The sequence below is a fragment of the Vollenhovia emeryi genome, unplaced genomic scaffold (genome assembly GCF_000949405.1).
Source record: "Vollenhovia emeryi isolate VEMERY1.0 unplaced genomic scaffold, V.emery_V1.0 DF939216.1, whole genome shotgun sequence".
NCBI classification, from domain to species: domain Eukaryota; kingdom Metazoa; phylum Arthropoda; class Insecta; order Hymenoptera; family Formicidae; genus Vollenhovia; species Vollenhovia emeryi.
In genome coordinates, this window is record NW_011967150.1 from 688,624 (window position 1) to 701,855 (window position 13,232).

At 36.3% G+C, this 13,232-nt stretch overlaps 2 protein-coding genes across 2 annotated transcripts in view; both read left to right on the forward strand.

Annotated features, from left to right (window-relative positions):
• Positions 1–9,843, forward strand: part of LOC105560961 (reticulon-1-like) — a 40,256-nt gene extending 30,413 nt beyond the window's left edge. The window contains exons 3-6 of the mRNA XM_012010517.1: positions 7,253–7,460; positions 7,604–7,812; positions 7,907–8,012; positions 8,265–9,843. Of these exons, the coding sequence (XP_011865907.1) occupies positions 7,253–7,460; positions 7,604–7,812; positions 7,907–8,012; positions 8,265–8,319 (578 nt within the window). The 3' untranslated portion in view covers positions 8,320–9,843. The remainder of the gene's footprint in view (positions 1–7,252; positions 7,461–7,603; positions 7,813–7,906; positions 8,013–8,264) is intronic.
• Positions 9,844–11,083: 1,240 nt separating this feature from the next.
• Positions 11,084–13,232, forward strand: part of LOC105560963 (glycogen phosphorylase) — a 12,304-nt gene continuing 10,155 nt past the window's right edge. Inside the window, exon 1 of the mRNA XM_012010519.1 lies at positions 11,084–11,444. Within this exon, the coding sequence (XP_011865909.1) occupies positions 11,202–11,444 (243 nt within the window). The 5' untranslated portion in view covers positions 11,084–11,201. The remainder of the gene's footprint in view (positions 11,445–13,232) is intronic.

A 13,232-nucleotide genomic window follows, 5' to 3' on the forward strand; every position in this document is an offset into this window, starting at 1 on the left:
GTTTTCAAGTAAAATATCTTTGTAATTAAGACTTTACGTTTATTGTGTATTAATTATACTATCTTAGAATTTTGTATCGGCTAAGACTAATAATACCTAAGATATTTTAAACAATACGATTAAACAATACTCATTTGAAGAAAAGACTAAGCGTTTCTGATTTCTTATGAATTATTGCTAGAAGTAATTATTGAGACGAGAAAACACAACGACACTTTGTTAAAGTTTACTTGAATCTTTTATTTGCTGCGATTATAAATTGCAATTAAAATTATACGTTTAAAGAATTTAAATCTAACGCTAGAAAGACTTTCATTGTTTAAAAGGTGTTGACTGCATAGAAACAGTAAACGCTTTACTGTGGACAATTTTTAAAAAATACCAATTTTCCAAGTATCAGTACTGTACAATGATTAGGAGAGTGCCTAATAATTTTGTCAATAGCTGTATATGAGAAAAAAAGTGATTTCTTATCGTTGACATTATATAGATATAGAATCTAATTTCTCGCTGTAATGCAGTGCCAGAAATCTCAAGCACTATTCAATTTGAATCAGTAAAGTCTTCATGGCGTTTTTTATACTTCTTTTCCAACTTAAGGAATCACTAGGAATCATTATTTTTTTTTACGTAGAGTATAGATTCTATAGTCTATTCGCGAACACGGCCAACGCAGCCTAAAATGGCAGCTTAGCCCTGTCTTTTTCTTTCCGTTGGATGACGCACAGTGTAGATAAATCCAAAGGGGAACTCTTGTACGTATACGAATCGATAAAGCGGCGCCATGCACGACGCCGCGTCGACCTGTACCTAATGCATAATTCTGTACTACGAACGGACACGACGGTCACGAGAACCGAGTAAATGCGTTTTGCTTCTTATCGCGGTCGCGGTTATATATAACCGTATTCTAGTCTGTCTTCTGGAAATCGAAATGTCTTCCAACACGAGAGGGAGCGACCAAACACACCGAAAGTTGCGATAATTTTGTAAGGGAGCAACTCAGAGAATCTGCAAAGCGATAAAGTGTCATTCTGTCACTTTCGGTGCATTCGATGTATTTTACTGAAGTTTTACGTGGTTGATTAACATTCCGGCTTCTATTTGCTTCCATCGATCTATGAATACCGGATAATTTAGCTTTTTGATACAAATATTAATATGAAATATGTCTAGATACACTAGAAAAAATATATAATATCTTTATTGACTCTCCTTGGGGTTGTAAGACACTTTTCCGAGGGAGTGTTCCCGAACCCTTTAGACTTTTAACTTAACACTAGAAAATATACCGTTATAATATTATATGACGTAAAGTAATATAAGTGACAATATCTTAGGAATATTGAAAATTTCACTTTGTTGCACAAGATTGAATTTATAATGAGATACTTAATAAAACTTTAATGAATATTGGTCCATTAGAAAAATAAAAGTATCATAAAAATATTTCAAACCTTCCAATAATTTAGAATTTTCATTTAAGTTGTTATACGTGTATGATCTTCACACAAAATAACTTTTAGAAAATCTTATTTTAATTCTAACATTACAATTTTAAAAAAATAACCGAATGTCTACGCTTGGATACCAAATACGTACGGAATTATGGGGCACTCTTTATAGTGAACTATTTTAATGTACTATTGTATCAATAGTGACGTAACATAGCAATATTCGCTTGACCTTGTGTGTAAACTAACTTTTAATTTTTTAACGGAAACTTCAACTTTTTATTATATCTTTTTCTTCAATTGATTTGAATAAACATTTTTTATTTGCCTAATATTTTTAGATACTCAAGGAAAATTTCGTAATTATTCCAAAATTTAACTTACAATATCTCGATATCTGTGTGTCGCAGCGAAAAGTGGTACAAGACTTTTTGACTTGATTTGGCATCAGGAATATGCCGTTACATTACAAAGTCTCATTTCAACTTGATAATCTTGAAATTTCCTTGGAGCTTTCATGTATACACGAGTGAGAACAATATTATGTATACAGCCAATTTTAATATCATGCGTTTTTCTGTGAGACATGAATGTCATATTTTCATTGACGTCATATTTTCTAGATAGAATCAATAATTTTTTCACATATTCGGTATTTCTAACTATTTTGTATATAAAGTAATTTTGTATTTAAAAAGAGAATAAAGTTAAAATGTAGTATTCTTTGAAATATTCTGTATTTTATTTTTGGCAATGCTACTTGATATATGCGGTATGAAAAATTTTGTAAAATCTCGTAATACAGCCATGTAGGGTATATAAATATGTAAATATCATATGCATAAAAAACAAATAATTATAGATATTAACACTCGCTTGATATATTATTAGCTCGAGATATAAAGGTCGATGGTAAATATCAAAAGATGTAATCAATGTATACGAATAATGTATCGCTATATGTACGAGTACATATACACATTTAACACTAGATTTCTTCATAAAATAAAATCATCGGAAAATATTTAATGATTATACCTGCTTTCGTAAATTTATCCCTTTAGAGACACCACATACAAGACAGATTGAAAACGTGTGCTATTAATTAATTCTAAAAATAATTAATTCACTTATTTTTTAACATTGACAACAAGAATTGGTTCCATCTCAGTAATGCGGGAAGTTATTCGATCTAATCAGAATATTTCAATTGTATTATACATATATAAAATTAAATGCAGATACATAGATGCGATGTTTAATTCTATCTTTTCGTAAGTTTTGAGAATTCAAAAACTCTTTCGGCGAGGAAAGCAATTTGCAAAGCAGATTCCCAGGTGTAAAATCTTAAGGCCTGTGTCCACGATGCTAAAACTTTAACTCGGTCCAAATCAGCTATTCCACAAAAGCATGCAAGTTGATTGGCTACACATTTCTTGGAACTAGAACTTGGATGGTAGATGGTAGAAACCGAACAGATTCTAGTTTCCGCTAGCACGTATATCTGGAATATATCACTAAAATTTCTGCAGTCAATTTGCCACCATAATCTCTTATGGAACAGGATAAAATGTTGTAAATAGCTTGCAAAGCCCGCTTTCGACAAATTCAACTACCTGAGCTGGTAGCATTGAATACATTCTATTGCTGTCCGAATATAACACAATGGTGACGGTAGATGGTAGAAACCGAGCGAAATTCGATTTCTGGCACTCTTTGTTGAATTTCCATCAACATTCTGACTGAAAATATAACTTGACTGACAGTATAATTGCAATATAACAAATTTGGCATTACAACTCGCAGCTTTTTCGGCAATTGCTTTCGTACAATTCTTTCCGAGACAGAATCAATTGCCCGAGTAGTTACGCCCCTGTTTCACGTTCGCCAGCTTCCTCCCGTTCTGTCTCCCCCCCCCTTTCTCTCTCTTTCTCTCCCTCTCCCTTTCCTTCTTTATCAATGAGGCTGTCCTCTCGCCGGATCCTGAATAATGTTGGAACAGTTGCGTGTGTGACCGCCGACCGCGCGGATATCCCTCAGCTCTGTAACGGGAAAAGGCTTCGTGACGCTTTATAAGGATGGTACGAAAGAACGTTCAGAGAGGACACGTGCAAGTCCTCCCAGAGCGCGGTCCTGGTAAGTTTCGCGTGCTTACGCATCCCTTTACGAACCCTATGATCGCGGAAGTAGTCAGCCCGGCACGCTGGCCGATCATTGATCCGGGAACATATGGTTAGTAACGTGCAACACTGGTCCTGCTTCTTTCGTATCGCAATCTCAAAAACTCGGCCATTGTAAAGACCACGTTGCGACGTGATATATTCAGGAGAAAATTGCACTGTTAATCAAGCCCGCTTTAGACACAACTTGCAACGGATTACTGTTTCAAATCTTATCTTCGCAATAATCTTTGTGAGAAATATATTTTTTTAAATATATACATACACGCATATTTAAATACATATCAAATATGTATCGAGATGCACGTATAAGTAGAATGTGCTGTATAAATTCTAACTCGAATTACAAATTAGAAAAGATCGTAAACTAATAAACTTCATAGAGTATCGAAATTACTTCATTCAACATAAGAAAGGTATTAATTTTTTTAGATTGTGCGTGTGTGTGTGTGTGCGCACGCGTGCATTTAATCTGTTTTATTTTGTATGCATGCGCATTTTACACACATACATACGCGCGCGCCGGGACACGTGTACACACGTATACAGGGTGACTCATTAAGACTGTCCCAACCTTTTACCATGAGAGATGGATTACCGACCGAAACTGTAGCCAATCCGGGAAACAATGGAAAAGCCTCGTTATGTATGTTTCAATCATATAATATTTAATTATATCTCTCAAGATACATAATGACTCACCCTGTATATGTATAATAAAGTAATTTTTTTATATACAATCTATATTAAATCGGCTTTGTCAAACTGTACACGGAGTTGAATAAACTAGTTTCCCCGGTGGAAACTCGTTTTAGTTAAAACTCTACAAACCGGTTAATATCTAACTGTAATATTTTTCGGTTGTACGGAGCTCGCTCATAGTAATACGTACGCTGACACATTATGTATTGCAGTGTGAACTGTCAATATTCAATCTCGTGGTTGGTGAATAGTAATACTTAATAGTCTCTAATAGGCACATGCAATAATAATATTATATAATATTGCAGATTTATGTATTTTTAATATTATATTAAAGAAGAACACATGATTATATTAAAGAAGAACACATCGTATAGACAACTTTTTTAGGTAAATGTGCAGAATGTGTGCCTCAGCAGAAATTGCGATTTTTTGTGGCAATCAATAAAACATATAGCTATAAAAATATATGTATGCAAGGTATTGATAGGGTGCCTCAAGTTTTTGTAAAAAAACTTCAGAACTATATCATTAGAGATGGAGTGTAAGGTGGACCTCACGTTGTATGAAAACAGATAGATTCTTGTGGATCTCTCACGAGATCTACTCTACATCTCAGATATGGGTTGGGATAGGTAAGGTCGTAGCTTTGTGAAGTGGAGTCCCCCAGAAAGGGGACGGAACACACTGTCCCCAGGCATGTACTTTGCACGAAAGCAGGGGTCGGTGTGGGTTGGATCGTGCTTCGTGTGGAAAGCCGCGCTTCCGTCTTACGAAGTACATACGTTGAAACAGTGTGTTTCATCCCCCTCCCCCTTCGGGCTGGCTTCACTTCTAAAGATATAACTTTACCCATTCCATGTCTGAGGTGTGGGGTGGGTCTCGCTTCGCGCGGAAAGTTGCAAACCCATGTTGAACACGTGAGTCTGGCGTTGCTCCGAAAGCAGAGGTCGGTATGGATCTCGCTTCGCGCGGAAAGTCGTAAACCCATGTGGAACCGTACAATGCGTAGACCTAATTGCCGCGAAATTACTTTTTTCGGAACATCGCAAACGTTCCCACGAATCTTTTCATTCTTGTCAACGTTTTATTCCGACTATATGAGCAATATTGAATAAATAATCATGAATTTTTCGTACAAAAGCTTATATGTATATACAGGGTGTACTAAAACCACCGGATATCCTTTTAATCGCAGATTCCTTAGAAAAATTCAAGAGGAAAATTCTAATAAAAAAATGTCGAGGCTATGACAGTTTTTAAATAATAAGCGATTATATTTCACAAATGACAGGTCTGAGATTTCGCGCGCCCAGGCACGGCGACACGACGAGTGATAAAAGTGTTCCTATGTGTTTCGCGAGCGAGCGAGAACCAAAGTCACCGTTTAACGGGACAGAAAATATTTGGGAAGACGATGATCCGGTTATTTTGAAAACTTGAGGATAAAGAGAGGCAGGAGACTAGATTGAATCTAACTGAAAATTCCAAGTTCACTCAGAATATCGGAGATCGACTAGATCGAAGGATATCAGTCTGATCCAGATGCTCATCATAGTGAACCCCTCCCTTTTATTAATAAGCCGTTACACAAAGTTAACAAAAGAAATGGTTAAAGATAACAAGAGGAACAATTAATTCGAGAATGAATCGTTAAGTCTGTTGCGAAAGTTGTCACTATGCTAAAAAGGGCGATATTCGTAGCAACACCTTTATCACTTGTCGTGTCGCCGCACCTGAGCGCGCGAAATCTCAGGCCTGTCATTTGTGAAATGAACAAACATAGTTTCTACTTATTATCATTTAATTTTTTGAATACTGTACAACATTTTTGTTTATCTACGACATTTGTAATAAATTGTGTCAAATATTACACACAAATAGGAGAGAAAGTAAACTATCAAAGAGCATAAACATAAAATAAAATTAATTTATATTAATTCCCGTTCGAATTGCGAACATTTCTTATCTTGCGTTTTATCTTATCCACATTTTGGTGCCAGGTATTTCATGCCCCAATAAAGTCGTCAAGTATACTTCACATATTACTTATTTTTTCGCGTACTTTTGCATATCGATCATTTCCAAATCATTTTCTTCGATAACTTACGCTCAAACGCATTGATACGAATTAACGATGCAAATAGTAAAGATGTAAGAAAATTGACTTTCCGTTACTTGATAGCATTATAAAACCGAAGGTTTTTCCAATTTTTATATTGGAAGAAATGTGAAGGAACGCGAGTTCCCAGTTTCTATTATAGATACCTAGATTAATTGAGTTCCTACGTCTATTAAAAACAAAAATAAAAAATCACATTGCTGTGATTCGTAGTCATTAGTATTAAGTTAGGCTCCAGTTGTTTTATGTTGTGTGTGCGAAACTGACTTGCTACAAATACACAAAGTTACCGATTTATAAAATGTACAAAAAGGATCATTTATGTAAAATTATAATAATTTTCAAGTGACTTGGGAGACATCTTGATTGGCAAACATCTCTTTTTCTGATAAAGGTTGTTGAATTTCTCCTTAATATCTCTTTTAAAAGAATATTTGAACGGTTTGTTATCTTTATTGACATTTCAGCGGCAAACTTTACTTTTTATAAAAAGAAACTTGTATTAAAAGGAGACCTAAAATTAATTTTACTTAAAATTAATGAGATACCTGACAACGCAAACAGTGATGTAAATGTATTGTGCTATGGAACTGAAATTTATGATTATCAAGAAAATATTTAAAACACATTGAAGCATAAATTATATACGAACATTTCCATATGAAATAATATATTCTTAATTGGTTAACAATGTTAAATCGAAAGAAATTGCGGCTATTATTTTCGGATGAGAGGCGCTAAGCTGGGTTTTTCTCTCGTTTTTGTAACATATCTTTGTCTGCTTTTCCTTACAGTGGCAGCTCTGATATACTGGCGCGATCCGAAAAAATCGGGGATCGTTTTCGGCACGATACTAGGCGTGCTCTTGTCACTGGCCTATTTCAGTCTGATTAGCGTGCTGGCTTATATGTCACTTCTCGCTCTTAGCGGAACCATCCTCTTCCGTATCTACAAAACTGTTCTTCAAGCAGTCCAGAAAACTTCGGATGGCCATCCATTCAAGTAAGTATAAAAGAATGCGAAATTTCTTTTAGAAACATCATCCATATATATTCTTGTGTTGATGTTTAGTTTGATAAATCTTTAACATAGTATAGGTAAGTGTACTTTTTAAGTATTAACACAAACCGTTATTTGTATTTCAGGGATATTCTTGAGCTGGATCTGGCATTACCAGCTTCGAAAGTGCACGAAGTCGCGGATGTCGCAGTTGCACACGCTAATGCTGCCGTTAGCGAGCTGCGCCGACTTTTCCTCGTTGAAGATTTTGTCGATTCTCTGAAGTTTGGCGTTTTGCTATGGTGTCTCACCTACGTGGGTTCTTGGTTCAACGGCATGACTCTTATTATAATTGGTAAATTTCCTTACATGTCTTACAGTATTGCTCTACATCTCGCGACTGTACGTTAGAATCGATTCAACAGTTATGGTACTGCTTCTTTTTTCAGGAGTGGTTGCTCTTTTCACGCTGCCTAAGGTTTACGAGACAAACCAGGAGCAGATTGATCAGAATCTGGCCTTGGTGCAGGCGAAGATCAACGAAATTACCGCCAAGTGAGTTAAGCGAGGAGATCTGTAATTTGTGAGAAACTTCCCGAAAGACATCTAGAAAATGATGCAATAAGTTTTTCCTTATTTATTATACGAAAATGAAAAATACGTCGTAATGGAAATGCGACGGACAGAGTAAAGACTATTTTTATCCAACAGAATTATGCAAAGAGAATAAACTCGTCATATTTTTTTGTCGCTTCTTATATGTTTTACCAGAATGTTTTTCTAAAGTCGACTACTCGATTGTTTTAGAGTAAAGGCGGCAATTCCTCTTGGCAAGAAAGCTGAGCCGACAAAGGAAGAATAAGGGAGAGTCACGAGTGGCAATAGTCCAACGGACAGCCGAGACAGCAGATATAGAAAAGATTAAGATAGAAGCAAACGAGAGAAGCGTGAAAAGTGAGAGAAGAGCTTGAGAGCGCGCGTGCTAGCAGACCGGGAGGAGATTTGCATCATTCAACGAAGATCGAGCCCAGTAATCACGCGGATAGCGGGAGCCGTCATCTTTACGAGCCTGTCCGCTGTATTTCCAGAGAAGGATATCAATTTCTCGAGGCACAAAATGGTCGGTAAAGCCGATAAACGGCCGCGCACGCGTACATCGACATTCTAATCTCGAGAGCAATTCTTATCGAGGAAGCAAACACCGTAAGCGAAAGAAAGAAAGAAAGAAAAGCAACATTTAGTGATTAATTAATCGTTTATTATTACGATAAAAAATGCGATGGCAAGTTTTCGGCCAGCCACAGTGCAATGCGCGCGGGGCTGCTCTCGAGGATTGAATCAGCCCTCCGCCTCTCCCTTCCCCTTTTTTCGTCATACTCTTTGACAAATGTGTTTTACGATTATCATAAACTTCGTGTTTTACTACCTACCCGATGATGTCCTTTGTTTTCCTCTTTGCGAAGAGAAAAAGGAATAAAAGGAAGAGTAAGTTGAAAGAATGATAGAGTAAGAATGAATACCCATATGGTGATATGAATATATGAGAGAAAGAGAGAGAAAGAGAGAGAGAGAGAGAAAGTGAGTGAACAATAAGGTTGTATGTGATTTATCTTAGTCTCGTCTTCGTCGGAACGTCGTATTTCGAGTAGTTTGGATAATTGTTTCGCGGATCGGGCGCCACTAAAAATAATTGAATCGCGTCGCAGCGAGATATAATGAGAAATGGGGGTGTCGAAGAATAGTGATACTTGAAAGATTCAATGGACAAGGAGTGACGAATACGAGATGTCCAGCATATAAATAGAATCGTTTATTCCTCAGCGGTATAGAGATCTTAAAGTAATTATCTTATTTACAGCGATATCCCCCATCGTCTCGATGTTTTTAAGTTGTTGTGTTTGGGAGAATTGAATGGAGATTTAATGACGAATTAAACCATGCAGAAACGTATATATTGTATCTGTCTCTCAATGACGTTGACGTTTGCATAATATTATTGCTACTGCATCATTAATTGTAATTATATCGTTATGTACGCACACGCATTTTATATATATATATACATCGTATATGCTGCTCGTGTGCGTATGTATATGTGTGTACAAACGCGCATGTGTGTATATATGTGAATGGAAAGGACAGTTATCGAAGACGGTGATCCTAAATAATAATAGGGCACGGAATATATTTGAACGGTGAACGATAAAGATGCAACTTTATATCGTAATAGCTAATAGTTATCGACAACACAGTGTTTTTATCGGGACCGATGGCGAAATGTTCAGAATGTGAATTGTAATATGCATAATATGCTTCTTGTCGTTTTCATTATTGCATCTGCATCCGCATCCGCATTAATTTATAAATAAATGATATTAAATATAAACTGCTGTCCTTTTCGCATTAATCCTTCGTATCTCCTGTATTTCTTTGACATTATTGATGCTACGAACGCGTGAGTTCCGAGATCAATTTTTTAATGTTTAATATAGTGAAATGCACGCATATAATATGGCAAATTTACGAATTTATAATTGTAAGAATTACTTTTCAGTTTCGAATACGGTTTTTGTAGGCAAATTTTTCGAGTTAATTTCAAGTAAAGAATTTATATATTTCAAACTAAGGCTACATATTGTCCATTAGCGGTAGCTTATCTGAAAAATGTTCCTCGTTTGAATAAAATCCAGAATTATTGTTAATCAAAAGTATGTTTTTTAGATATGTTCGAAATTCTTCCTTCTTATGTTAAGTGTTTCCTAACGTAATAAAAGTTGATTTAAAAAACTTACAGTATTCAGTAATTGCCATTTTGTATTTTGTATCATAAGGACTTAATTATAGTACGAATATTCTTAAAGTCGCCAGAAGTAATTAATAAATTAATAACATCAGTGATTTTTGTTGACCGTGTCTGGCAATTAAAATTCTTATTGCGAAAAATATTACCCCAGCCCGAATCCTGGTTTGACCTGTTATTGACTTAATTATAATTTCTTTTTTTAGCCCGTTAGAATTCCGGCTCTCATGACGTATTTAAAACGTCTTATATTCCAGTTTATAACTCAAGTTGCTATATTACAATACTGTGCATTTTTCTTCTACATATCGGTATAACAAATCTTCTAATTTTGATTCTAATTTTCTAACTTCTGATTCCGATACGATGCGGTACTGGCGCTCTAATTTTGACGCTTAAATTACTTCTCATGCATTTTCCACAATGCAGCGTCAACTTCAATCACGTGGCCTACTTCGACGCTAAAAATGAGCGTCGAGCGTCAGCATGAAAAGGCACCTTTAAGCTACTGATCTAAAACTGTATCCTTATTGGCTCTTGCAAGAAGTCCAGTAGACTGTCGTGTGCCGCTGGCTTTCGTGTATACGATGCTAGAATTGGTTCGAGATCTCAATCCGAGAAATAGCTTTGTCACAAAGACTGCACGTTGATTGGCTGTACGTATACTGTTTGGACAGATCGTGGGTCGATTTCTAGCATCGTGGGCACAAGGCTTTAGACACGTCTGCTGTCGGTCAAGTAAAATTGTTCGAATTTTTGCCGCCGAGAATACGTAATCGTTTACTCGTGCGCATGTGTCACCTTGAAGCAAGGTGACCACTGCCTCCCGAACTGGCAGCGCATATCATTCGCCATCGGCGAGCCACTACGTGCTAGTCGGGTGCGCGTTGTTGTAGCAGCTTGTTGTATCGCAGGCACCGAGTACGATTAATCCTAGAGCCGTCATGTCAATGTCGAACAGCGATCACGAGAAGAGGAAGCAGATTTCGGTGCGCGGCATCGTCGACGTCGAAAATGTCGGCAACTTCAAAAAGACCTTCAACAGACACCTTCACTACACCCTGGTGAAGGACCGCAACGTCGCTACGAGCCGCGATTATTATTTTGCCCTGGCCCACAGCGTCAAGGACAATCTCGTGTCACGATGGATTCGCACTCAGCAGCACTATTACGAGAAAGATCCCAAGGTACTCCGCTCGCCCCTCGCTTAATCGCGCCTTCAAACCGGTACGACTCCGGCGAGTTTGCATCTCACTCCCGCAATCGTACGACATATTTTTCCACCTAACATCTCTTTGCGTTTACACGCTTATCGCAATTCGACGATTAACATAAGACTTTATGTCTATAGAGTCGGAACTTACAAACTCGGAGGCGAATTCAATATTTATCCAGTGAAAAGTCAATGCCTGAGCTTTCGCTTATTCTGGAATTTTCATTTATAGACATCAGTTATTTATACAGAGCCATTCATAAGTGTGAAAAATGTAAGGAGGTGCTCCTCGGCTTATTTTATGAAGAAAATGTTAGAAGAAAGTTCTACAAACGATGTCCCAAAGTGCTTTGATTTTGAAAAATGAAAATCTCGAAAATCTAAGAAAAAACCTAGAGACACTTGATTAAAATTTCGTAACGTACATACGTTAAGGACCATTTTCCTACCGATGAAACGCTTTTAGATCCGCCAGGGGCGTATGTATTGGTAATCAAGTTTTTTAAATGAGAGACCAGTGTGCCGTTGCTTTTTCCAAGCTTAACCAGTTTTTTTAAATCCCGAACTAAATTTCAACAAAAATTGCCTTTTATAATTTTTTTTGATGCGGTTAGTCGATTTCGAGATAAAGAAGAAATTGGAATGAAAAACAAACGCATGCCAAATTTGAACAGATCTCTAAGCGTTTCGTTAGATTTTCGAAATTCATATTTTTTTTTCTAAAATTGGACAGTCTGTAAAATTCTTCTAAAAATAAAACGTTTCAGGGCATACGTTCACAGAGCATTTTCTTTATGAAATAAGTTCGGGAGTTCCCTTACATTTTTGTACTTGTATTTAGAAATCACTCTGTATACAGCAAAAGGAAAGAGACGATATCTGCATTCATATTTTTCTCTAAAGCAAACTTCATTTAGGATCAAAGGATATCTTACAGGCTTATATGGATCCCAAGTAACCTTGGAGATTCGATATTGTTTGCTGCATTTTGCATATCTCGGCAATATTTCGTAACATAGGCAACTAGAAAGTCGTTATAGTTCATAAGTCGATTATAGTTCATTAAGAAACCGAGTCGGAGCACGCAACTAAAAATTACACCAGATAACGCGATTATGCGATAATGTTACGCATGATCTTCGTACCCGCGTATTTGTAACTGCATTTTTACAAGACTTTTAGATAAAGGCCCGCGTCTTGCACAATAAAGATTTAATAACGACTTCGGGTACATACATGTGTGTGCATGAAATATGCGTTTTTCGATGACCTTATGTTAACCCTTTATAAACTCAATAATGTGATTAATAAAGCGATATGAGAGAAATATATATAAATGTGCGTAAGGAAAGACGTGCGGTTTACAACATGCGATTGCTCCTTTTTTATATACATTGACTTTTATCTTATTTCGTGCATGCAAAAATGTAAAAATACACGCATAAAATATTTTATATCAATTGTCATAAACGTCAAGATATATCAGAAAAGAAATATAAAATATCTCTCAAACTATTGATTTTTAAAGTGAATTTAATATTTTTATACGCACAATGAATAAGAAAAAACATGAAGAATGCTTGAAGGCTCCAAAGAAGAAAATAGAAACCGGTAAGGGGAGAATGCGAGCTCATAAATGAATAGAATTCAATTCTCAAAATTTAAACGTAGGGAAATTTCTTCAATGTATCAGTAACGGACGTCGATAACTCACCCTTTTCACAAGCTGACTAAAGCCTTAGTCCACGATCCAAGAACTTGG